This window comes from Metopolophium dirhodum, chromosome 7, assembly GCF_019925205.1.
Source record: "Metopolophium dirhodum isolate CAU chromosome 7, ASM1992520v1, whole genome shotgun sequence".
NCBI lineage: Eukaryota > Metazoa > Arthropoda > Insecta > Hemiptera > Aphididae > Metopolophium > Metopolophium dirhodum.
The window spans coordinates 31702930-31730795 of NC_083566.1; the positions used below are offsets into that span (position 1 = coordinate 31702930).

Genomic DNA, 27866 nt, shown 5'->3' on the forward strand with positions numbered 1-27866 from the left:
TATGTACTGTTCTGCGATTGAATTTAACGTTGCTCTTACGCACGTACCGCCAGGAATCCCGGAAAAAAAATCCCAAGACTACAATATTACTCACAACCACATGCAACATGAACAAATATTTTTTAAACGTCAATTAGCATCTATAATTATCATTTATCACATTATTAACATTCAGTTACAAATACGTATATTATATAATTATATTATAATATTATTAAAAAAAAGTATACATTATAAATAATATTTTGTTTTAAATATTATGTGTAATTCAACTTAATTAATTTAATAACTTCACAAATATAGCATATAAAAATATTTCGAATGATCGATACGTCAAATAATAAAGTTAAAAACATAGTATACAAGAATATTATACAAAATATTGGTAATAATAATAGTAATATTATCAAACAATAATTTACTAAATGTAGGCACGAGACACATAATATATTATTATATCATAATATAATATACGTATTTGTAATTATAGATACCTACTAATTAACGTTTAAAAAATATTTATTCACGTTGCATGTGGACTGTGGTTGTGAGTAATGAATAAAATTGTAGTCCGGGGATTTTTTTTTCCGATTACCACCGCCAGATGGCGAAACCTGTGTTGTTCATGCCGGGCGCATGCTCTTCCGGTAACGCGCGATAAACTAATCCGGTGGGCGGCGAATCACACACACCGTCGTCCGTGATCTCGTGTTCACCGCGACCACCGTGTGTTCAATTCAATTCATCAGCGATCCGTGATCGCACTTTACTGCTCACTGCTCAGCGCTCAGTCGTCCAGCGTCCCCTGATAGTCGTGCACGTGCGGTCGTCTGACAAGCGTCATAGTGATTTGCACTGTCAATAATAATTAGCGTACATATTTTATGCTACAACTTACCACAAATGTTATGTCTTCAATAAATAATTGAAAAGTCATCGAAACGATGAAAACCCCGTTCGGCGTTTGCATAGCCGTCTGCGGCTTGTTCTTCGCGTTGGGCTCCGCGTCCACCAAAAAAGACGTGAGCGCCAAAAGTGATCTCAGTGAGTATAATTTATTATTTTTTCACTACAATCTGCCTCGTCTGGTGTGTTATTTTTAAGACCGGTACGAAAATAAACTCGTGCCGTAAACACGGACTCGTCGGCGCCTCTGCGGTACCGAGTTAATTCAACTTCCAGCACATTATATAATGGTTCAAACGGAAAAATATAAAATAAAATAGGCACCTCACTCGACTTTACACCTATGAAATCAATTTCTATATCCCATCTACTCATGTAGGTGCAGTATACCAGCGATCGGCATAGTATTTCAGTAGACAATATAATAATATTTAGCATTAAGTAAATTAGAACCTGCACAAAAGTCAATGTTACCTAATGGTAAATAATAAGATCATTGGAGTAGATAACATTTTCACACGACAGAAATGTTTTATAGAACTCGGTAGCTAATTCACAAATGATTTAAAATGTATATTATTTATGTTTAAAATTAATTTATGATATTATTTTTACACATAATACGTAGGTACTATTAGTTAGGACTTGGGTATTATATACCTACCTAAGTACCTAATACAAAATCAAAGTCAGAACTAGGTATAACAATAAATAAGTGGGCAGTCGATAAACAAAATAATAGTCAACACTGGTGTTACTGATATAATGCGTATTGTTTGGAAATGTTCAGAAATATGATACTTTAATACATATTATATTAATATATTAAGTTCCATTTTTTTTTTATTTGGTTATGGAGTGGGGTTAAACTCTAACGATAACCATCCTCCCCACCACTATATGAACACCACTGAATAAGAATATTATACTCTCATATTCTGTTAAATAAAAAATAAAATACTTATTTTAAATTCTAGTATTTTCTTGAACCTTCTTTACTTGTTGTAGACATCATATAACATGGTTGAAGGAGAAGTATTGCCAACAGCAGTTCCTCCTACGGCTCTTAATACCACAAAAAAAAAAAAACATATAACGAGCAATATAACTGTCTTTATAGCAGCATCAAATTAATTGACAATTAAAATGTTTTGATTAAAAAAAATGGTTATGGACAAATATGTACAATTGTATATAATTACGAATTGCTAAGTATCACTTGAGCTTAAGAGAACGCTACACAGCCAATTGTTGTATTCGTCTTACAAGTGAGTTACATATGAAAATTATGTTGAGCAGATCATGTTTAGCTCAGTTAGTTTAAAAATTAGAGCAAATTGACCTATTATAAAACTTGACGGTAAGAACATTATCTGTGTTTGTATGTGAGTTTTTTACAATTATTCAGTTTTTTAAGTGAGTTATGAGCATTTTGAATTTACACTATATTATAGACACATAATTTACCTACTAAAAAATTGAACTATCGTAAAAAAAACCCATCTACAAACACGGATAATGTACTTACCATCAAGTATCATAATAGGTCGATTAACTCTAATTTGTAAACTAACGGAGCTAAACGTGTTCTCCTGAGCGTATATTTGCCATGTTACGCACTTGTAAGACAAAGACAACAAATGGCTGATAGCGCCCTCTTAAAAATACATATATTTGGTTTACTCTTGCAAATTTCTAATCTTATTTGATCATTTTTAATTTTATAAATTATACTTCGTCATTATCCATTGGCTTTTTTAAATTTAAATTGTTGAATAATAATTTTTTAGATGCTAAATATATTTTTGACTGCTAAAGGTTAAAAAAAAATTATTAAAATATCAAAGAATTAAAAATTCTTGGTTTAGTTAGAAGTATATGGAATGAGTGAATGACTAATGAATTTGAATTAGAGAGCTAATAGAGAATTAGATAGATTGTGAGGTCTATTTAGGAGTTTGGAGCTGTTTTATGGGATCCTCATACTAAATACATGTGAAAATAATTAAATCGAGCGTGTTCAGCTCAAGTTCTATAATGTAATAAAATAAAATACATTTGAATCTATTAATTATGTGTATACCATCCAGAGGATGTCAAGATATTATATTTTCATAATTAATTATTGAAATAAAAAATATTTGGGTGAAATAAATGTATAAAAGTACTTTCTCCATTGTTACATATTTGCAATTTTTTTAATTACCAATTGTTTTATTAAGTTTAATTGCAAGATATATTCCTATAAATGGCTCCCTTAAATACTTAAATGTAGAATTTACAACATCAGAGCCAACCTTCGGCATGTATATGACATTTTGGGCCTTGAGTTAAAAAAATTTATATATTCTGAGGCCTCGCCTAAAACAAAAATTGTCCCAGGCCTTGTTCTGCTGGCTCTGTACAACATATTTGTTATTTTTTCAATAAATATAAACTTGCATATTATTATATAATTATTTAATAATACTAATTCAAGAAAATTTGTAGCTAAAAGTGAAATATTTTATTATATAATATTTAGGTGGGTGTATAGTTTTTGCTAAAATAAATATCAAAATAATTTAATAATATATCTTTATTATATCTCATTGGTTAATATTAATATGTATAATATACATATAGCATTGTAAATATTAAACTTTGGAACTGTTATAAGGCTTAATCAATATATTTCATACCTACCTATCACTATCATTTAATTCACAAATTCAACTAACTCATAGGTTTCTAGTTCTTAGAAAAAAATATTTATCGATCAATCATTTCTGTGGTGTGGAATATATAGGTCCCTATACTTAATAAATAATTGTATACGTAATAGGTACATATTACCATATAAATAAAATAATTTTTTGTATGATTTTTCTAGTACATTATTTAATATTTACTATCTGTAACATTAATCATTTCTGTATGCTTCCTGTTTGCGTCTTATCATTTATTTTTACTAGGGTCAGTCGGAAATGTCATTCTATTCTTTTTTCCTTACATGTGTTCACATGAATATTTTGTTAATATTTCACTTATGGATTCACACATTTTTATCTAATTATATTATATAATATTTTATTCTATATAAACTGTAACTATGTTAATAACATAAATACATAATTCTCATCTTCTGTTGGGTGTGTAATCTGTACATCTGGGGCACACTAAACATAATATTATCTGTTATTTTATTTTAAAATATGCTGATTATGGAACCTAATATTTGTAATATAAATATTTCAAAATCCGAATTGAATTTATTAATTCTTTAAAAACTTAAATAGAATAATATGAGAACTGTAAACTTGTTATTGCTTGTTCAGGCTCGGATTAGGTCAGCGATATACTGAGAACATTTCGGTTAGGTTCTCGGTGGGCCGGTCATGAGAGTTTGGCCATAATTTTATTTTTAAATGATATTGAGAAATTAGTAAGTACAGACATAAGTAGAAAATATAATTGAATCCAATTATTAAACCGTACAGTAGCAGTAGTTGTAGTCAAAAAACCGTTAGAATTCTTAAAACTCGATGGGCCGATAACTTGTCTATCCGGTGCTGTGTCTATTATAACTTTATTAATTTCTGTTGTAATTGTATTAGATTTTTAATTATCAAACAATACCTTAAAAAATAACTCTACAATAAGAATAAAAAGTTAATCCAAATGTACAGACAAAATTTAGTCCATAAGTACTCTAAAGATTATAGTTGTGTATAGGAAATTATTTGTATGGTATTAATATTTTTAAATAATTAACTAAAATATAAATCAGGATATATTATAATATTATAATAATATATTTGTGTGTTTACTTATTATTGATTTATTTTATTATTGTATGATATTGGCTTAATGTAGTTGTCATTTAACTGTCAGCCAAGCTAAGCCAATTATTTTTCTATAAATAAATAAATATAATTATTATTTAGTATTAAATAATACAATAAGTATTAGGTACTTACTATATATTTTATAGCTTGATCATCATTCATAACAAATATAATAATAATAACAATAATTGCAGCTTTTTATTGTATGGGTTATTTAAGAAATAAGTAATAACATATTTATTTATTGCCGGTATTTTCAAATTATCTCAACTTACTTAGTCATACTAATAAATCTTTTTTAAGTATAAATATTAAAATGTAATTATGATTCTAATTATTTTTAGATTTGCTTGTACTCACAGTAGCTTCTGAAAAAAATGATGGTTTCAAAAGATTCATTGATTCTGCTAACCTAAATGGCCTTAAAACTAAAGTAAATATATTGTATTATTTAAAACTTTTATGAATTATTTTCAATTTCTAATTTATGTATTTTTCTGTAGGTGCTTGGTTTTGATAAGCCATGGCAAGGAGGCAACATGAATAGTGTTGGTGGTGGTTACAAACTAAATTTGTATCTTGAAGCATTAGAGCCTTATAAAAACAATGATAAATTAGCAGTATTACTCACTGATGCGTAATACATTTTTAATTAAAATAATATTTTATTGACTTGGTTACTAAATTAATTACATTATGGTTTTTTCAGGTATGATGTTGTACTTTTAGCTAACAGCAGTACAATTCTAAATGCATTTACTGAATTTGATTCTTCGATCGTAATTTCAACCGAAAATAGTTGTTGGCCGGATAGAAAATTAGCAGATCAATATCCTACCGTTGATCTGAATGGTTATAGATTTATAAACTCTGGAGGTTTGTTTACAATTGCATGTTAATTTATTTACATAATTTAAAATATCATTGTGAGTTAATACTTGTTATATATTAGAGTATAATATTTAAATACTCAATATTATATTCTAATATATTGTTTAGTCTTACACAGAAAAAAAAATAAGTGCTTATGAAATGTTATTAATTTTAAAACTTTTATTTAAACAGGTATAATTGGCTATGCTAGCCAATTGTATAAGTTACTATCAGAGAAGCCAATAAAAAATCTTGGAGACGATCAATTGCATTTGACAAATTTGTATTTAAATACCGATTTACGTGAAAAGCTTAATATTAAGTTGGATAATTATGCAAAATTGTTTCAAAATGTCTATCTTGCTGAAGGTTAGAATATTTTTTAATTTTTTCTATCTGAATATAAGATTTTCAGCATGAGCAATGTCATATAATTAATCAATTTTTAAGACTAAAGCATTTACATGTTAATTCAGCGACTTAGCCAGGAATTTTTTAAGGAGATAATTTTTTTAATACACTATTATAATTTTGGCTATAATAAACACGGTCAATGGCTACGCATCTGTGTTTATGTATTTACATATACATTTATTTTATTTACTATAATATTCTAACTTATAATTTATAAATTTATAAGCTCTTCAGATACAGTTATAATACTAATTTTTTTCTGTTAGAAAAACTATTTAAACAACTACGGTTTCTTACAGTTTATAGAATGAAATTATAATTTTAATTTAATAGAATTTATCTGCTGCCAATATATATTGGTAGTAAACCAAATGCATGACAAATGTCTGTTTTTTTTTTTTATCAATTTGTTAAAACTGGTTTTATTTGTAATTACAGATGATATAAAACTGAAACTTGTAAATAAATCATATGTATTGGAAAATATTAATTTTAATACTCAACCAGCTGTTATTCATGGAAATGGATTATCTAAAATAACATTCAATAGCTACACAAATTATATTCCAAATAAGTGGTCTCCTGAGAGTGGCTGTAGTTCATGCTATGACAACAATCTAGATCTTTCAACGCTCAAGGTTCTTTCACATAAAACTTTTTTATACAAATTTATATACAGCCATGAAGACTAGAATAAGGAAACCAAACTCATACGGCCGCCCTCTTGAAAAAACATCCTGCAATGAGTTGCATTATTAAAAAGCCACATGCTGCGTTGCAGTCACAAAGATTGGTACTTTAACTCTCATACTATAAGCCTATAGGGATTACATTAATAAAATTATTTCTAATCATCTTACATACGTCTTTTAAGCTTGTATATCTGTGTTCACGACAAGTCTGAGTCCAATACTAATCAATACACCATACACATCATACATAGTGTCTTCTTGAACAATCGTTAGGTTACCTAACTTATGTAGACAAACATTTTTTTCTTAAGAATTTTGTGTATGACATGGTGCACAATATGCACATTGAACATGTATAAATGTATAATTGTACAAACTATGACTTTTATAATGGGCCATCGTTCAATATGATGCATATATTTTCCAAAAAACCTAAAAATAACATGTATAATCCCTATACTATGTGGGTTAAAGTAGTAACCTTTAAGACCGCAGCGCAGCCTGTGGCTATTTAATTGTGCGACTCATTTCGGAACGTTTTCAGTAGTTGGGTTTGGTCTCCTTATTTTAGTCTTAATGGTAGGTACCAACTATAATTTGTTAATGTTTGTTTATTTTAGGAAGAAAATTATCCAAAAGTGCTGTTATCTATAATAGTTGATAAACCTACTCCATTTTTTGATGAATTTTTAGACAAAATTGAAAACATTGATTATCCAAAGAGCAAACTGTTTTTGTCTATTACTACACTTGTAATATTTCTTATTAATCACTGAATTAGTATTTACTCTTTAAATTTTCTATATATTGATTTTAAACGTTTAGGTGGACTATCATAAAGAGCATGTGGATAAATTTATTTCTAAAATTGGTGATAAATACAATGCATCATTTGTATTTCATAAGACTGCAGAAGAAAGCATACATGCACGACACTTTTCATTGTAAATATTGTTTTAAATATTTATATTATTTATATTTGTTTTGTATGTGTTAATTGTTGGTTATTTTTTTTACAGTTCATTATGTACTAGCAAATTGTGTGACTTTTTATTTTACATTGAGAATGAAGCACATTTAGATAATCCACAAACATTGAAAACATTAATTCAGCGTAATAAGTAAGAATATTTCTCTCAATTGTTTATAATAAATAATGTTTAATTTATTTTCATTTAGAAAAATTATTGCCCCAATGCTCACACGACCATTTAAAGCTTGGTCTAACTTTTGGGGAGCCTTATCTAAAGAAGGATTCTATGCTAGATCGTTTGACTACATGGATATTGTCAATTACAATAAAACGTAAGTCTTAATCAAGAAAAAATCACTTTATTTAAGACACACATTCATTTATAATTATTTTTCATTATGATTCAAATGCTATACTGAAATCTGTCTTGAAACTTCTTCGATCTATACTGTATTTATTGTCAGCTGAACACTCATACACACCAGCATCCATTTGTGTTCCTGGATCAATTTCCAATTTAGACTTAATGCTATCTTCGGCAATATTCCACTCATGAACCTTAAATAAAACTAACTAGTTTAAATTCCATTACATACAACTATACCTATTAATGATTAAATATATTGTCTTTATTATTGTTGTTTAAAAAACAAATTATTCAAAATTTATTTAGTAAACACTTGACAGTTGATTATGTAATTATTTTATTTCATGTCATTATTATATAATATTTAATTTGATCCCTTGAAATTGTTCTTTAAGATATTTTACTTACATGGTGATTGTAATGATAATACAGTTCAGTGCCATCTTTATACCAAGTGATTTGAGGCCTCGGATTTCCTCTGGCTACACAAACAAATACTATTTTGTGCCCAAGTACATATTCGTAATCAAAATGTGATGCCATAACTATTTTTGCTCCCTAAATTAAAATGAATAATAATAATTAAACTTCTTAACACTATCAACAAATATTTGGCACAATACATCATTATGATTGTAGTATTGATCAGATTCGGGGTCTCTGTATTTTCCTGTAATAGGTAATCCAATCTGCACTCTGCTTTTTGATCTACTTCTCCCTCTGCCACGTTTACCACAGACATCTGTTATAATTCCAAGTATAATTGCTGTGATTAATGCAGCTACTATTATATTCTTAAATCCCATTCTGCACTCGCCTGAAATCATAAAAAAATTATTTAAATTAAGTAATAGCTTTGAAAAATTAATAACCTACATTATTAAACATTTTGTTAAAATAATTTTAAAATGTAATATTTATTACTTTTGTTGTTTTTATTCTCTGTTGATAACTTTGATACGTATTCAAATCTTAGTAAGACTTAATGTCCTTTTTGTTTTGCTATACCTTGACACAACTTTATTCTGTTGACTACAATCAAAAACTAACTGTGTCCTCGTCATGTTGAATGCAATTCTGACCCTATCCTGGTTTATGATCAATTAAAGGGCACTTCCTTTTAAATTGCTAATTCTATTAAATTCCCCTGTTGCATTTTATATTAACAAATTTGCTTAAAAAAATACTATTAATATATTGATGAAATATTTATGTGCGATAATGTTTTAGAGGAATCTGGAATGTACCGTATATAAGTAGTTGTTACTTAATGAAAGGTACAATTTTAGAAAATAAATACACTAGGCCATCATACAAAGAAGATAACTTGGATTATGATATGGCATTTAGTAAATCATTAAGAGAAAAGGTATTTTGAAGTCATCATTTTAAAGTTGAAAATTATTTATGAAAATGTTATTTTTAGGGGGTTTTTATGTATATTGATAATCAATATACTTATGGGCATTTGATTGATTCAGAATCATTTGATATTACTCTTAAAAATCCTGAAGTATACCAAATATTTGAAAACAGATATGATTGGGAACAGCGTTATATTCATCCAGAATATATGGAAAATTTTAATCCTGATAAAAAACCAGCCGAGGTAATTATTTAACCAAATTTCAACTAAATATTTAAAATTATTGAAAATATTCTTTATGTATATATTAATTTTATTGTAAAGCCATGCCCAGATGTATTTTGGTTCCCAATTTTAACTGAACAGTTTTGCCAAGAATTTATTGAAATTATGGAGAATTTTGGTCAATGGTCAGATGGTACAAATAACGTAAGTCATCCAGTAAATATCTATTTTCATATAAAAACTTGAACAGCAAATGACATAAATTGAATTGAAGGACACACGCCTTCGAACTGGTTATGAAGCTGTACCAACCAGAGACATACACATGAATCAAGTTGGACTTGAGAAGCATTGGCTCGAATTCCTTCGATCATATGTTCAGCCAATACAAAAGAAAGCATTTATTGGTTACGCTCACGACGTATGTGGGAATGAAAACCAAACTAAATTAAAACAATATTAAAGCATGTGTGTGTTCTCTGCTTGACATTAATAAATAAACATAATATAATTATTACCTATGTGTATATAAATACTTAATAATGTAATGTGTGAGAGTAATTATTAACAATAGCGCATGATAACCTCAAACCGTAGGATCCCAGATTGGATAATGGATATGAAGCTGTGCCAACAAGAGACATTCATATGAAACAAGTCGGGTTACAAAATGTGTGGCTAGAGTTCTTAAGACTATTTGTTTCCCGATTACAGGAGCATGTGTATCTTGGCTATTACTCAGATGGCGTAAGCTGCTTTTTACTTTTAATTATTTTTTTACTATAAACTAATTGTACTTTGTGCATATTTTTATAAAATATTTGTTTTTGCTTGCTTGCTTCAACTAACTTAATTATGTTCAACCATGCAATTTATATATTTTAAATATCTAAACAGTAAGAGTTTTTTAAACCTAATAGTTAAAACTAGAAATTTGATTACATTTTTAGTAATTTTTTTAAAAATGAAAATGAAAATTATTGACAATGTCAATAATGTCACCAATACGGAATTATAAATAAATAGTTTTATATTTTCTTTCAGACAATACTTATTCCTGAACCTAGTGTATTAAATATTTTTGGTGGTTACAAAAAAGTGCCCACTAGTTTATTACTAGCACTTAAAATATTGTTTTTTATCTTTTAATTAATTTATAATATTATTTTGAAATTTGGAATTCATTTTAAGTAATATAAAAAAAAATCTTTTCATAAACTGTTGAACTAGTTACATATAGTAAATAGTTAACACAGCTATAGACGATTGATTATTCTTTAACCTCTATACTCCAAAATTTAAACAATAGATATACCCGCATGTAAGCTTTAACTTATGTAACAATTTATAGATCCTGACTCATAATTTGTGTCGCACTCTGCAGATTTGCTTTCTTTATCTCAATATCGCCTTTTTTCCTTGCCAAACTTTTCTTAGGTTTTGAATCTTTTGTTGGTTGCCATCTTATTTTGATAATGCCCTTGTTTCTACTATAGTACTATTGGTCTAAATGGGTCTAATATAACTTATTAACTTCATCTCTGTAGATTTTGACTGTAACATCAACATGAAAATACTAAGTATGCACAATTGGCAGTTATCTTTCTTTTCTTTATTTACAGACACAGCAGCGTATCTAGGGGAATTAGGGGGTTGTGACCTCCCCGAAAACTGTTAAATAATAACATTTTCATTAATAAGTTATTTTAAGATAAAATTTGTCAAAAATTAATTTTAACCTCCTGTATTTTCATTTTTCAATATCCTATTAATTCAATATTCAATATCATCTGTATAAATGCACTGATTTGCCATGACTTGTTAATAATGCTTCCTACTTAAATAATATCTTTCATATCCTTATGTAAAACAATATTGAATCTGAATGGCATGGCCAAGAGGATGTCCCCTCATCAATTCCTGAGTCTATGTGAAACAAATCTCTCGTTGACCTTCCTATTTTAATTTTTACTCTTGCGTTTAACAGTCATGATCATAATGATCAGTTGCACTCTTTTATCGAGGAATAAATTGTGAAACTAAAATAAACATTGTATGCTTATTGAAAAAATCTAAACTGAATTACACAAATTATATTTTTTTTTAACTAAGAAATCCGTTCAAATTGGCATTTTGAGAAAAAAATTATGCTTGTAATTTCTATAGAACATTATATTATACAGATGTTATGTTAAATGTATTACATTTTATTATTTTAACGCATGTTGCCCTGGTTAATTGGTGATTAATTATAGTCTTAAATACAAATAATAATCAATGAGTAACATTATTTTACTAACACTTTTTTATAGCCTCCTCGTTCTCTGATGAACTTTGTCGTCAAATACAACCCACTTGGTCAGGCTTCATTGAGGCCTCACCATGATTCATCTACCTATACCATCAATATAGCTTTAAATTCTCCAGGAAAAGATTATCAGGTAAAGTCACACTAATAAATGTTGTCTTGTTCCATTTTATTTATAATTTTTTATTTATACAGGGAGGTGGTTGCCATTTTTTGAGATATAAGTGTAAAGTTACAGACCTGAAAGTAGGTTGGATGCTTATGCACCCGGGACGGCTCACACATTACCATGAGGGACTTGAAGTCATCAATGGAACAAGATATATTATGATATCTTTTGTTGATCCTTAATGACCTTGGCATTTTTACAGACGTATACAACAGTTACTTTTTTCTACATTGTATGTTTTATGTTTAAATTTTTTACATTTGTTGATTTTTTTTTTTTACCCAATTTAACGAACAACAATTAGTCATGTAGTTAATAGGTGTTTTATAATCAGACATTTTTAAAGTTTTTTTTTATAAAATTTAAATTATAGTTGATACCTAAAATTATTATATGTTACAGTCAAATCGCAATAACTCATAACTAAAAATTTTTCTTAGCCCTTGAAGTGTGTTATATTTGAGGTATATAATTTAAAAATACGCAAGTAAAATTTATTTTTATCGTTTTCGATATTCGAGTTATTGTGACTTGACTGAATTAATTATAAAAATAATTCTACTATAAAATTTACAAACAAAATAATTTAATATTTTTGTGATTGAGCTTAAAATAAAAATATGTCTTAATAGCCTACTTAAAATGTTTTTTGTATTTTAACTATTATTTTATGAGTGAGCAAATAATATTGTATACAATATAAGTCAAGCAGAAAATAGTTCAGATGACTAGCATAGTTATCGCTTTGCCACTCCAGCACAAAATAGTGGTGTCCTATAGGCCATAATATTAAAATTGAAAGCAATTATAATGTAATTTCATACTATTCGTAAAATAATTCTGAGCAAAACTTTATTATCACAGGTCATCTCAGCCTATACTGACCATATTCAAAATGTAAATGTTAAGGTTAGAAAGATTGAAACCTAAGTACACTAATTTAAGTGTTCACAGAGAATGATAAAGAAAGAAATATTTTAATACCAATCAAATAATTAGAATTTAAAAATATCAAAATGTTTAACACATTTATTATGATTACTATCACATAAAGTATTTAATAACAGGTCGCTTATTTAAACAAATATTGATAGTCAAACTGATAGCACCAATTGAATATCACTGACTCCTAAGGCATATGCATAATGCATAAAATATATAATATCATTATATATTTTTTTCGTTCTTATTAGTATAACAGACTTAAAATTTTAATAGTATAAAATAACATTATAGGTTATTTATGTATTAATATTTTTTAAATCATTAAACCTATTTTTTTCCCCTTTTTGTGAATCTTCATTTGGCGTACAAGGACATAGTTTTCAAAAAAATCTTTCTTGCAAATATGACACTGATACAGCTTCTTACCAGTATGTCTTGACCTCAAATGAACAATAAGTGAAGATTTCCGCATGTATGGTCGTTGACAATGATAGCACGAATAAATATTTTCCATTTGATGAATCCTTACATGGCGCAATAAAGTGTTGTTATTTGAAAACTGTTTGTGACAATCCTAAACAGTCATGTTTTCTGTTTTACTTTATGAATCTTTCTGTGTTTTGACAAATTGTCATTACGTTGAAATGTTAAATGACAAATGTCACATTTATATGGGGATTCACCAGTGTGTAATCGAATATGAACACAAAGATTGTATTGAGTAGTGAGTTGTTTCGCACAAAAGCGACATTTGAATTTATTTGTATTAGCATGATTTTTGTATGTCTTCGGCAATTGGACTGATCATTGAATTGTTTGCAACAAATTGGACACGAAAATGTTTTTTTTTTTTTATGTATTTTAAATTTTTTGCATTTGATATTTTTTGAACAAACTTTTTTTGAATTATTATTTGTGCAATAACCATTATTAGGAAAATTATATCTCATATGAAAAATGAGCAATTGTTTAGTGATAAATGATTGATGACACAAATCACAAATATAGATGGGTTTTTCACTTTTACTCTTGTTTTGATCAGTTTTATTATTACAATTAACTAAGTCTTTATAAATTGTTCTTGGCAAATCAGTAAAATTGGAATAATGATCAGTATTACATTTTTCTTTGTTCAAAATAGATTGTATTCCACTTTTTTCAAAAACAATTTCACTTTCAAATACAGTATCTCCAATTGTTTTTTTTTTAATTACGAATGTTTTATCATTGTATTCTATTTCTAATTTAAAATTATCGGCTGCTTTTCTTTGAACCCTACTACTGATAAATAAAAATGATTTTAGTAAATTAGTAGCTGCCAAACAAATCATTTTTAAAGTCTCTTATAACTAAATAATTTAGGATATATATGTTGTTAGAATTAACTATTTATGAAGGATTGTATAATAAATGTATGAATAATCTGTAAAAAAATTATTTTACAACTTGTAGATAAAAAGATAATTTTTAATTACATCCTTCAGCACTATCCCTAGGGTGTAGCACCCCTGTACACAAATAGGGGATATGTTGATGTCAAATATTTACTCCCAAATGTAGGTATTTATAAAATAAATTGTAAGAAATACTGTTTTTTTGGAAAAAGACTTGAGTTTCATCTAAAATTATAATTTTCATGCACTAATGATTTATTTTTGTCCCAAAACCATTACAAATATTTTTTAACACCCATTTTTTTGTAAATAGATTATGATTTTTTCCTCTGGTCCCCTTTCACTTATCAGCAAAACTATATTGAGTGCTATTTTAACACTATAAGCTTAAAGCCATCAATTCAATCATATAAAGTTAAAACACATTGGTAAATGGTTAAAATATGTTAATTCAATCACTATGGTTGAAAACGATTATGTAAGTCTTCAAGTTCTTCTTTAAAGAAACAACTATCTGTTTCTAGATTATTAATTACATCAATTTTAGTTTTGATTTTACAGTTTTCTTCTGTACATATTCCAAGCTCAAAAGCTTTTGGACAGTACTATTAATGTTTTTGAAATACAAACAATACGCTCATTACCTAATCGAAATTGAAAGTACATTTATGATAAATCTTTCTCTACTGCAACTTATAAGACTTCCATCATAGTCTATACTAGCGGCTTTTAAATAAAAAAAAAAAAAACTTATAAGACTTACTTATCAATAGGAAAAAGATGATCACTGTCCCCATTATCATGATGCAAAGTTACTTCTTCTTTTACAGAAGTTAAAAGAGGGATATAAAATAAATATCATTCTCATTTTTAATAGAATGATGACTTTCATCCTTTATTGAAAATTCTGATTGGTCCACACTCATGGTATTGTGTATAGTAAGGGAATGTTTCTGTGGACAAAATATAATTTTCCTGAAATAAAGAGTAGCTCTATGATTTACAGCTAGTAACATATTATCGAAAATAACTCATCAGAAATATTAATAACTTCAAATATATTTTTGCAGCTTTGCTTAAACAAACATATTCAAATGCACTAGAACAGAGTTTCCGAAACTGGGGTTCCGTGAATTATTATTATTTATTATTGTTAGGTTAGGGTATTTTTATTACGGGGTCGGCAATCTTACTATACTCTAGCTTTAGTCTAAGGGGTCTAGGAGAAAAAAATTTGGGAAGCGCTGCACTATAATATGCCTCGAGTTCTGACTGCCCTTTGATGTTGATATCAAATATCACTATTGTCATGACTATAAATTAAAATTTACTACCTTAGCAAACCTGGTATTCAAGAAATTCGTTAAAGTAATAAAACTTTTAATGATGTAGGTTTTAGGTACCGATTAATGTATTAAGAAAAAATCAATTAATTAACTTATTTGGCAATTTGAGTACTTTAAGTACTTGCGTAAAAATTCCCGTTTTTCTATAATTGATCTTTTGTTTTTCACGTCGCTTTTGAAAACTACTGGCTACTTACCCCCCAAAGTACCAACTAGATTCACTTTTCTATCAGAAAAGTTACTGTCGAAGAAAATCCAAGCATTTTTACTGTCCTAAAAGTTGATGACAAACACAAAAATAAATAAAAAACACACATCATTATAAAATCAATACATTCATCGCTTCGCTCAGAATCTAAAAATCGTGTATAATATGTATCTTTTATATTTTTAAATCGCTATTATAGTAACTAATGAGGAATCTTGTATTAAAATTTCAAGTTTTTTGACCCCTTTTTCACACGCAATTGCGATTTATAAAAGTAGTAAAGTATTAAGAGTAATTACTTCAAAAATAAAAACCAATAATAAACTAAGTAAAAGTATAAAAAAAGTTAAAATTGAATATAAAAGTATTTTAGTTTTAGTAACTCGAAATCGAAATTATATAATTTAGTTGGGTAAATAGTAAATTGTAAATACCACATAAAATAAATTAATGTATAGTTGGATATGTTTACAATGATATCAGTCATCGCTACTTGACATATTTTTATATTTAACGGCGCAGACAGATATTAGATATTAAGGAAGATGGCTCAATAGCATTTACAAACTTGTCACGACTAAATCAAATTCAAAATTATTCAAAATTGGACCTCTCAGGCTGTCCATCTACCATCCGGCGAACCGTAAGCGATCATCGTTGCTGAGTCATCATTATCGCAAAACGACAGATGCCCGGCGATCTCACGCTCAAGTAGATGGACTAGTCTCATCATCGTGGCCAATGACGACTCCAGATTTGCACCTGGAGGGGACGATGCACACTACAGAAATGATCCTGTGAAGTATGATCTTAATTTGATAACCATCATTTAAGCGTACTTATAATGAAATCGATCTCTTCGACCCGTCAACCGATAATAATTAAAAATGTTGTTTGAATATCTAATATATTACAGTTATCTGTTATACTCCGCAATATTATGTTATGCGTATAAAACTGTGTTAGAATAACATAAAATATTTATCGATTTTTCAATTATTATTAAGGTTTAATCACGGATTAAGAACGATTTTCAATACATTTAAAAATAATTTAGATAAGCGCCATCTATCGGATCTGTACATCATCTGAATTTTTGAAAATCTGGTGGAATTTATTTTTCTCTAGATCTTGACCAACCCTAATTTAAGTGATTTAAGCAATACTTTTGCTTTTATAAAGGGGATTGGTCCGTATTCATAGTCGATACTCAATAGTAAATAGTTAATAGGTTTATGGATGGTATTATCCACGGTCTTAGATTATTAGGTCTGGCAACTAATCCCCGGTTATGATGCTCTTATGGGGCCATTATTGTCCCGCTCTGGTGGCGCCTCTACCGGCCAAGTACCATAATATTATTATTATTATTTCTATGATTGATTGTCGACTAGAAAAACTTAATTAAGACCGTGGGCTTAATGATCCATTGAATATTATCGGCATTATTTTGCTCATAGTAATAATCAATTTCGTGTCATATTATTAAATATAAATATTGAAATACTATATTACAGGAAAAAGTATTCAATCTAAATAAATAGATAGTACTTAGGTAGGTACTTTTAGAATGACAATATACCAACGTGGGTCTGTATATTTTGGAGGTATTTTACAGTCCTAGACTCATAGATTATTACTATGAGCAAAATAATGCCGATAATATTCAATGGATCATTAAGCCCACGGTCTTAATTAAGTTTTTCTAGTCGACAATCAATCATAGAAATAATAATAATAATATTATGTATATTATTACTGTATAGCAGAGCGACATTCACTTACCCACCTTTTTTTTATAAGCATTTAATTAAAAGTTGAAGTTGGACTAAATTAGTCAATATCACGAATATTTGTAAATTGTTTTGTATAAAATGTTCAATTTTTATAACTGAGGATAGAAAATTTGAAAAAAGTTTTTAAGATTTAGCCCCTCCAAAATATCCTTTATTAATTTAGATATAAGCCTCCTATAGGCTATAGGTTATTTTTAATAAGTAGTTTTGTTAGCCCCCCCCCCCCAGAATTTGTACCCTAGTTGTGCCTATGCTTGAGATGAGTTAAAATGTAATTATGGACAATACACTGCAGTATAATGTACCTATTTTGCCTATACATTACGCCGGACGACACATTATGTTTGCGAAAAGTATGTAAAACAATATTTATCTATATACTCATGACTCATCTGTCATCATCAGTATTTACGACAATTTTTAGTGTAGTCTATAACCTAGAATGATAGCCGATAGGTACTGCATATTACCAATTAAATATTTGCTTAGATTTTTGATTAAATAATACCATAATAATTAACTTCAATACTAGTCACTAGTCTTGTCACGCCATTTACAACTTTGTAAGTAATAAGTATAAACATACCTACTAAAGTCTATCCCAGACAGTATTTTGTAATGATAATATTATAATATTATTATAATAACATTATGCTAATATTATTCGTTATTATAATGTTAAAATAATATTTTTAAACAAAAAATTGCTGTCTGGGATCATACTGTGAGTCACACATACATAGATATTTACGTATAGTGTCGTAGTATTGTGTACTACACTACTACATACTATATGTGTACATATTTATGTAGTGTCCTAATGGTCTATAAAATGACTACAATTTTAATGGTGACACGTCAAAATATCCTGGTCAAAATATCCCCGATGAAATATCCCCGCAAAAATATTCCATGGAAAAATATCCCGCGTATATAATAATTCTAAATTTTAACCTTTTTTTATAAAAGTTGCATAAATATTAATACAATTATACATTTAATATTTACATTTTTGGGAAAAAAAAGCGGGTAAGTGGATGTCGCTCTGCTGCACATTAGGTTACAAGTGGGTCAATGTATAATAGATAGTATTAAACTTGAATTCAATGATATAATATCATTGCATTAGAAAAACGATTTTGAGCGGAGACGGTTTGTCAGTCTGGATTTTTTATATTGTTATTATTTATTATAGCCTGTTTGTTGAATTAATATTATAATATTATTATTTTTTATTTGTTGATATGGTGATAAACAAAGTGTTATATAAGTGTTTATCACTTTTATATCCTCGCTACGCTCAGAATCTAAAACAATTAAAAATGTTTAAATAAATATTAAAAATATTTATCTTTCTTCACTCTTTCAGTGTTCACTGAATTATTAGTTTTCAACTATTAGTAATTTATTTCCTTTATGGCTTTGTATGTATTCTAGCATTTTTTTATTTTAAAATTATAAAACAGTTAATTAAATAATATAATTTAAGACTATTAGTATAGCTAATAGATCACGACACGTATTGTAGGTACTGATATAAAACGTCAAACGACATACTATACAATTAACAAAATAACGAATAACTGACAATGATTTTAGAAAGGTAAAGTGATATTATTAGGTACTTCTAATCCAACCACAACTTTTATAATGAAGGTTAAATTTTGAATTAATATTTACGCGGGATATTTTGTCATGGAATATTTTGGTTTTGGGATATTTTGTCGGGGATATTTTCACCGGGATATTTTATCGTGGAACCAATTTTAATAATAATCACTTTTAAAAGTGTTCTAGATTTATATAAAGAACATCAAATTTTAATGTTTGTATATTTTTCATATATTATTTTCATTATTGCACAGTAGTTCAAAAAGAATATTTATTTAATAGAAAATAAAAAAAAAATAATGTTTTTTTTTCGATTTTAAGTTGATGACTTAACTCATCAGTTACGTAAAAATTAGTAAAATTTAAGGTCACTTGAAACAATGCCGTACTACTGAAGAAGACAGGAAGTGGATTTTTATAACTATATAATTATTTTACTTTTATATATTTAGGTACCTACCTCAATTGTTATTAGGTAGTAATTTTAATTTAATTTTAAGTTGAATTGTTTATTAAAAAACGTTTTTAATTTATTTTATCAAGGACAGTCCTAAATCATCGTTTTATACTTTTATGTACCTAATTATTTTTTTAAAAGTTGAATTTTTTTTTTGATATTTTTAAAACAAATATATGGATTTAACTTTTAAGTCACCATTAAAGTATTTTAATTGAAACAAGAGTAATTAATTTTTTTTTACCACCAATTTATGGACTTAACATTTTTTATAAAGTATTAAGTGGTTCTAGTGCCTTATTTGACGACAAATTATTTTTCTTGCAGATATCTACGATTTATTTAGATCAGAATAAGAAAAATAATGTTAAAATCGTTTCAAGCCACCCAGATTGACGGTATGGTAAATAGTAATATTTTTTTTTTTTTTTAACAAAATTCTTTATTACGCTATCTGTTACAATTAGAACAAAAAGCTTTAAGTGATAATAACAAAAAAAAAAGACAGAAGAGACTGAGGGAAGAGACCTCCCATCGGAGGTACTTCAACGAAAAAAAGGTGGATAAGTGGATGTCGCTCTGCTGTACAGTATGTTACAAGTGGGTCACTATAATGGATGGTGTTAAATTTGAATTCAATGATATAATATCATTGTATAAGAAAAACGATTCTGAGCGAAAACGGTCAGTCAGCCTATGATTTTACCAAGTATATTTGATGATATTATTGTGAATAAAGTAATTTATATATAACCTATTTACGTGGAGCCTTGTTTTAAATTTTCAATCTTTAGCCATAAAAGTTAAACATTTTATACATTTTTAACCACAAAATAATTAATAAATTATAAATTTGATAAATGTTGTCAAAATTTGAACTTTAAATGCTTATAAAAAAAAATTGTGCCTATGTATTTTTAATATTTTTCAACTGCTATTAGAACGATATATCAGGAGCCTTATAATAAATTTTCACGCTTTTTTACCCAACAAATAAAAATTTATTGATATTTATAGAAAAAAAAACTAAAAAAATTGAAAACTGACAATGTCCGTAAGCAGCTCAAAAAGAGTCAAAATATTTTATAAATTTTATGGTATATAGAAAATGCTAATATAAACATTCAGTGAAATTTTCAAGTATCTACAGTCATTCGTTTTTTAATTATAATAAAATAAGAAAATTATTACATGAGAAATCGAGTGAATATCAAATGTTGTAAAAATATAAATTTCAGACGCTCATAAAAATTTAATTTAAGTTTCTTGTAGACATTTTTTTTTTTTTGATAAAGGTAGACAAATTTATGAGTAATCTTATATTACATTTGCATATCTTAGATTTAAAAAGAAAAATTTTTATGAATTCTCAACTCAAAATAATTTGCTAATTTTTGTGATTTTTCCGTATTTTGTCAAAATTTGAACTTTAAATGCTTATAAATAAAAACTGTGACTAAGGATTTTTAATTTTTTTCATCTGCCTTTGAAACAATAACCTAGGAGCCTTCTATTAAATTTTCAAGCTTTTTTACTCAACAGATAAAATTTTATTGATATTTATAGAAAAAAAAACTAAAAAAATTGAAAACTGACAATGGCCGTAAACAGCTCAAAAAGAGTCAAAATATTTTGTAAATTTTATGGTGTATAGAAAATGCTAATATAAGCATTCAGTCAAAATTTCATGTCCCTACGGTCATTTGTTTTAGAGTTACACCAAAAACCAAAATCGATTTTCTCGAAAACAGATTTTGCGTAAAAATTCCCGTTTTTCCTTAATTTTTCTTTTGTTTTTCATGTCGCTTGTGAAAACTACTGGGAAATTTTTACTTTTGACCCCCCAAAGTACCAACTAGATTCACTTTCCTATCAGAAAAGTTACTATTGAAGAAAATCCAAGCACTTTTACTGTCCTAAAAGGTGATGACAGACAAAAAAAAAAAAAAAAAATAAAAAAAAACACACATCATTGTAAAATCAATACATTCATCGCTTCGCTCAGAATCTAAAATAGTAATATAGTATTTAATATTTCAATGCCGTACACGTTTATATTACGATGATATTTAGTCACGCAGCAGCTGCAGCTGGAGTTATCACGTGCCATGATAAGAAATTAAACAATTTATTGTATGGCTGTGCTAGCTGTATGCCTGTATCTCGTAATGTTTTTCTCAGTTCTTCCACAGAATATTATATTATTATTAAATCTATTCACTGGTTTACTGTTATACTGTTTGTTTTGTCAATATTTTTCGTCTTGTTTACACAATAACGTAAACGTAAAGTAAACGTTTTTTCTATTGTAGACATTGCTGAAATTGACTTCACTTTACTACTTTAGTCACTTGGTACCTTACTACCATGGACTACACTAAGTACTGATACGTGAAACTGACGGATTATGTCGCCATATTAATATTGACATCTGTTACCGTCGGTCGTAAGTAAGTAGCAAGAACTTGTATTTTTGTTCTATAACATATGTATGTACACAATAACTTACACTACAACAGTTGTAGGTAATAATTAATAATAGGTACACGTAAACGCACTGCCTACCAACTACTGCTGCGACATTATCGCGTTAAACCACTTGTTGATCCGTTTTAACATTCATTATAGCCTATATTCGATAGGGTGTACGAGAGTAATGAAACACGCGCAAAACCATCACTCTGACACAATGTAAAACGTACTCATACAGTCATAATTCTTTTCATCGTTTTGATAGGGTAAAGTGTAATGGCCATAATATTATTATTGAAGCGATGTGATTTATTAGTTTTTAATACGTATTGAAATTAATAGGTCAACTTTGATAATAATACCCACGCAAATATTTCTCGATCAATCTTTGTCAAAAATTATTGAAATATAGTATTTCAATTCACGTCACGTCATTATTATTCAATTATATATGATAGATACAATAATTTTGTTAGTGATTCACCAAACGTGTTGAAAGTTGTTTGCTTTAATGAAATTTTGTATTTTAAATTTATTAATTAGGTATCTTTGATATTCATTACTTTATAGTTGATTAAAATGGCGGAATACGCAGAGTACCGTCAAAATAATTTGGATAATGTTTTAAACTACAACTACGGTGTCGAGTTATTCCCTGGTTCCAGTCATAACCCAGTCATCAAAAAAAATACTCGAGAAGAAGCTTTGATTAAATTAAAAAAGTTGCTGAGGATTAATGGATTTGCTTTTTTAGCCGGTAAGCTGTAATAATATGTTTTTGTAATTTACCAATTAGGTATTATATTATACAAATTAATATAATTCAATACCAAATATTTTTTTTTAATTCTAGTTATTAAATGTTCACTTATATACTGTTTACTTATAAGCTTTTAATAATTATTTGTTTATTAAACAAAACAATTGTCTTGTATTTCAAATCATAGTAAGCACTTGCCACTTGACTTAAATTATTATTTGAAATAACCTATTAAGACCATTCATAATTGAACACTTAATTTAACAACTGTTATGTATTACAGGTAAACAATCATAGTACACTTATTAAAATGTCCTAATTAGGAAATATACTTATCTGTAATCTAACCTAACTGTTTATAGTAAGGTAGTAATTTTCATAAATAACTGATAATTGTCTTACTTTAGTATTTCATGGTAATTCATTACTATTATTTTAAGACATTTCTATATAATAAACATCTCATCAATGAAATTCAGTTTTCTAATCTTACCATTTAAAACATGCACACTTTACATTGTAAACTTAATATATAGTGTAATCAGGCTTGTCCAACTCATAGTATTAACTTGGCCAAATATATTGAATAGTTTACTATGCCGCACATAAAAATATATCTAAAAAAAAACATTTTAGACACATTTTATTCATTATTTCCAATACTTACAATACTTATTCAATTATCAGAAGATAAGACAGAAGAGTAACATTGTATACCTCTCACTTATATAGTTGTGCCACAAAAGAAAAATGTATATATACTTATTTTCAATTAATTGTTCATTAATATTAGTATCCACGGGATGTAAAAAATGATTTGAGGGCCGCACGTGAGTCATGTGTTTGACATGCCTGGTGTATACTGTATAATAACCACCCGGGGTTAACAACTAGAAGTCACCTTGTAAGGTGCACTGAAAAGTTTGTGAATATAATATTATTAGGTTGATTATAATATGTTAGAATTAAAAACCAATAACTACACAGATATAAATAGTAAATTATATAAGTATTTATAATTTATAAGCTCAATATATTGAAACATAATTATTTTAATTTAGTTTAAAGGAAATAAATTAAGAACATTTTCCTATTTTGCTATGAGATTCTGAACCATTAAGGGTGGCGGTCAGGCAACCCATGTCCATCATCACCACCATGTCTACCATAATACCACCTTAATTCCTGCTATTATGTTATAAGACCTTTGTGCTTACGTGCATACAACTATACAAGTCTGCTACCGAGCATGCTTTTGAACTTGAATAGGGTACTTTAAGTTTTGTAGGAAAATGTGTGTGCTTCCATAGAAGTCTAAAATGAATAGGAATTCAAGGTTTATTAAAATATCAAATATATTTTACACAACATAAATATTATTAATTATTGATGTAAAATTAACTTACATTATCATAATTTAAATTTGTTACTTATAAATATTAATTTTTATATTTATACTAAATACCTATCAAAGTTTTTTAATGTTTCAGTATTTTTTTTTTGTCTACATACTAAAATAGTTTAGGTACATTTAACTTGATGGTTTGCATTTTATAGCTTATAAAATAAGTAAAATAATTGTTATGCTTTTATAGGTCAAATATGTTATCGTTGGAATCATTATGATTCACATAATTATTGTATTATAAATAACATAATATCATTGATTATAATATATTATATTTACTATGTATATTTCAATTGTATGCTTTAAAATATCTTATCATATTATATATCAATTACTTACTGATAATTATTAATTAATTAATTTATAAATACCTATTAGTCTAAAAGTTAATTGATTTAATATTTTATCAGTATTTGTAATTTGTATAGTTTGAATAAACAAAAGTATTGAAGTGTACAGTATACAGCACAGAATACATTTCTATATAATTATTTTTAAATTTAAGTAATGTTGACTTGTGATAATATTAATTATTAAACAATTCTCCTAACCGGAATTTATCTTATTTTTGATTGTTCATAATTATTTTTAAATTATTCACTAATTCACTTTTCAAATGTTGAAACTAAAAAAAAAAAGTTAACATTTAAAATGTATAAACATAATTAATTGCTAAAATTATAAATGCATAGTTAATAGATTTCAGGAAAGTAGGTCATCATTAATTATATTGATATTCACTTTATACTATTCATATAATATATTCGGTCATATTTAATTTCATAACTAATACTAAAAATAAATACTTCAATTGCCTCAATTATGATTTTAAAAGCAATGGATAAAGAGATTTAATTTTTATCAGTTATCACTTATGTAGCTTTTTGAACAAATTAAATATAGTAGAATCCGTTAAATTGGGACAACAGCTTATTGGCGATAACTTGAATGAGTCTGGCAGAGTCCAAAACGAGAGAGTACCTCATTTTACCTGATACTTATTGATGTAGCAATGTTTTAATTATTTTGTCTGATCAAATTCTATTACTACGATTTATAATTATTATCTCCAAAAATATAATACGTATGTTTTATGCAAATATAAGTATGACTAATTATATGTTTGTTTCATATGTTATGTATATTTAGAAAATAATAAAGAAGCATTTATAATGATGTTCTTGTATGCACGGAAAATGAATGAAAGTAATGCATTGGGTTTGATTCAAAATTATTATCAATTTAGAAGGGAACACGATCTATGGTTTCGTCGATTGGAACCTTTTGATCCAAAAATTCAAATGGCTATTCAAGATGGTTTCCCTTCTGTACTTTCAAATCTGGATAGGTTAATATAATTAATTTTATATTTTAATTAATTTTTTTGAAATAATTTAGATTATATTTAAATTTAAATTGTATTAAATATATTTTTCCTTTGTAGACGAAGCCGTCGTGTTCTTTTTATGGTTTGCTCCCAATGGAACACTGAACGTTATTGTTTACTAACTATATACAGAGCATTATTAGTATCTCTGGAACATTTGATCCAAGATGTGAATACTCAGTATAACGGTTTTGTATTTATTGTTGATTGGACTAATTTTACTGCTCGCCAGACAATGAACATCAGTCCGAGATTGTTACATGTAATGCTACAAGGATTACAAGATTGTTTTCCTGCAAAAATTAAAGCTGTCCATTTTATCAACCAACCGTGGTATATTGATGGCCTAATGTCTGTTGTTAAACCATTTTTAAAAGAAAAAACAAAAAATAAAGTAAGAATATTTAGGAGTTACTATTAGAATTAGAATTTTACATATTAAATATATTATACATTTATACAGGATGATTCACCAACCATGCTCACTCCATATTTATCCTTCAAAAATACATTTATTCAAATTATGAATTTTTGAATTTCAAATAAGAGTGATACTCATGCATTTGTTGTCTGCATCTTACAAGCGTGCGTCATAGTAAATTTTTGTTTACTATAGTTTCAGTAGTGTGCTGTTAGTTTTGATATGAGAGTGAATTGAAATCTATTATCAAATATTTTAGGTAAAAACATTATCTGTACTTATATGCATCAAATTTTATTCGATATTTTAATTTTCAATCAAGGTATGAGCATTTTTAATTTTTGTTATTTCACATACCAACCATCTTGCTTGAAAATTAAAATATTGAAAAATTTGCTTACGCTTAACCATAATGTTCTTACCCAAAAGTTTTATAATAGGTCAATTCACTTTAATATTAAAACTAACAGCATACTATTAAAATTACCTCCCCCCACCAAAAAAAAAAAATTAATCCGTTTTTTAATTGTTTGGTTATAGTTATTTATTTATGAAAATGTTGTTAAAATCACATTTATTTGCATTTACATCGCATTATTTGAATTACTGTCAAAATGTATAACAACATACAATTGTACCCTATAAAACAAATTACAATATTAATTATCATTGATTGACAAAATGAGTAAATGACACCAAATGGCCATATCATAGTCATGCAATGTAAAAAGTCCAAGTATAGGTACTCAAACAAATTCTTACCATAAAAAAAAATGTTATTTATATAATATACACCGGCGCCTGCCCCCTAAATGTGTCAAAATTGGCCGCAACCAGCAAGTGTCCCTGTTTCCCCCCCCCCTTAAATACAGCCCTGCAAAAAATATTACAATAGTTTACTAATTTTCAAATTATTTTATTTATTTTTAATCATAATTGCCTCCATATATTTAATAGTTTATAAATATATTTGACAAAAATAAGTTTATATACTTTACATGATACTCTTTAAATTGCATAAAAATCTTATTATATGACAAACAACCTTTAAAATATTACTTAAAAATTCTAAAAATCAGAATTTAAATAAAGTCATTATCAAAAGAAAATACTGTATTTCAGCATGCTTGGTAAATCACTCTGTTTATTATATATATATTATAGTACATAAATTAAATAATATTTATTTTTTATCCCTTAGATAATTTTGCATGGTTTGAATTTGAATACCCTACATGAATACTTTCCAAGAGATATTCTGCCTTCAGAACTAGGAGGCGAACAACCTCCATATGATTCAAGGATTTGGTTAAAAAGTCTTTTAGGGTCTTCTTTGGGAGTTGATTTATAAATTTATTTATATCATTAAATTTAACGCACATTAATTTTCTTAGCAAGGCAGGTTTAAATATTTATAATTATTATATATATTATACCTATTGTATAATATTATTATATTATATAATTTAATACAGAACAATTTTGTTCTGTAACCACAAATTAATTATTTAAGTTTTTTTTTGTTACTGCTGCACATACAA

The 27866-nt window shown here is 27.2% G+C and overlaps 2 protein-coding genes, 1 non-coding gene and 1 pseudogene across 5 annotated transcripts; 2 read left to right on the forward strand and 2 right to left on the reverse strand.

Annotated features, from left to right (window-relative positions):
* Window positions 1–713: 713 nt before the first annotated feature.
* Window positions 714–12756, forward strand: LOC132948957 (procollagen-lysine,2-oxoglutarate 5-dioxygenase). 2 transcript variants are annotated; one of them, XM_061019677.1, is made up of 16 exons: window positions 714–1044; window positions 5078–5166; window positions 5237–5370; window positions 5443–5609; window positions 5799–5975; window positions 6459–6658; window positions 7333–7464; window positions 7538–7656; window positions 7732–7833; window positions 7892–8017; window positions 9283–9421; window positions 9479–9661; window positions 9743–9847; window positions 10241–10390; window positions 11956–12084; window positions 12147–12756. In XM_061019677.1, exons 1-16 carry the CDS (start codon window positions 945–947, stop codon window positions 12300–12302), a joined length of 2208 nt encoding a protein of 735 aa, XP_060875660.1. In that variant the 5' UTR covers window positions 714–944; the 3' UTR covers window positions 12303–12756. The 2 variants fall into 2 exon arrangements, with proteins under 2 accessions (XP_060875660.1, XP_060875661.1); XM_061019678.1 differs by lacking the exon at window positions 10241–10390 and adding an exon at window positions 9918–10064 and having other exon boundaries at window positions 717–1044.
* Window positions 8025–15385, reverse strand: LOC132948958 (zinc finger protein 845-like; annotated as a pseudogene).
* Window positions 15386–16621: 1236 nt separating this feature from the next.
* Window positions 16622–16825, reverse strand: LOC132949814 (small nucleolar RNA U3). Its single transcript, XR_009665140.1, has one exon. It is a non-coding gene; the product is annotated as a small nucleolar RNA U3 (small nucleolar RNA).
* Window positions 16826–22018: 5193 nt separating this feature from the next.
* LOC132949315 (clavesin-2-like) lies at window positions 22019–27866 on the forward strand. 2 transcript variants are annotated; one of them, XM_061020138.1, is made up of 5 exons: window positions 22019–22327; window positions 22920–23106; window positions 25667–25865; window positions 25962–26298; window positions 27527–27866. In XM_061020138.1, the coding sequence occupies exons 2-5, from the start codon at window positions 22929–22931 to the stop codon at window positions 27674–27676; spliced, it is 864 nt and encodes a 287-aa protein (XP_060876121.1). In that variant the 5' UTR covers window positions 22019–22327; window positions 22920–22928; the 3' UTR covers window positions 27677–27866. The 2 variants fall into 2 exon arrangements, with proteins under 2 accessions (XP_060876121.1, XP_060876122.1); XM_061020139.1 differs by lacking the exon at window positions 22019–22327 and adding an exon at window positions 22395–22615.

What these genes read in the sequence shown, in the direction of transcription:
- LOC132948957 (XM_061019677.1), top strand. Translation starts at nt 945, where the DNA reads ATGAAAACCCCGTTCGGCGTTTGCATAGCCGTCTGCGGCTTGTTCTTC. An exon ending in ATTGTCAATTACAATAAAAC is followed by an intron (nt 8,018 to 9,282) that starts GTAAGTCTTAAT and finishes ATAATGTTTTAG; the next exon opens with AGGAATCTGGAATGTACCGT. An exon ending in CTGATAAAAAACCAGCCGAG is followed by an intron (nt 9,662 to 9,742) that starts GTAATTATTTAA and finishes TTTATTGTAAAG; the next exon opens with CCATGCCCAGATGTATTTTG.
- LOC132949315 (XM_061020138.1), top strand. Translation starts at nt 22,929, where the DNA reads ATGGCGGAATACGCAGAGTACCGTCAAAATAATTTGGATAATGTTTTA. An exon ending in TGGATTTGCTTTTTTAGCCG is followed by an intron (nt 23,107 to 25,666) that starts GTAAGCTGTAAT and finishes ATGTATATTTAG; the next exon opens with AAAATAATAAAGAAGCATTT. An exon ending in GTACTTTCAAATCTGGATAG is followed by an intron (nt 25,866 to 25,961) that starts GTTAATATAATT and finishes TTTCCTTTGTAG; the next exon opens with ACGAAGCCGTCGTGTTCTTT.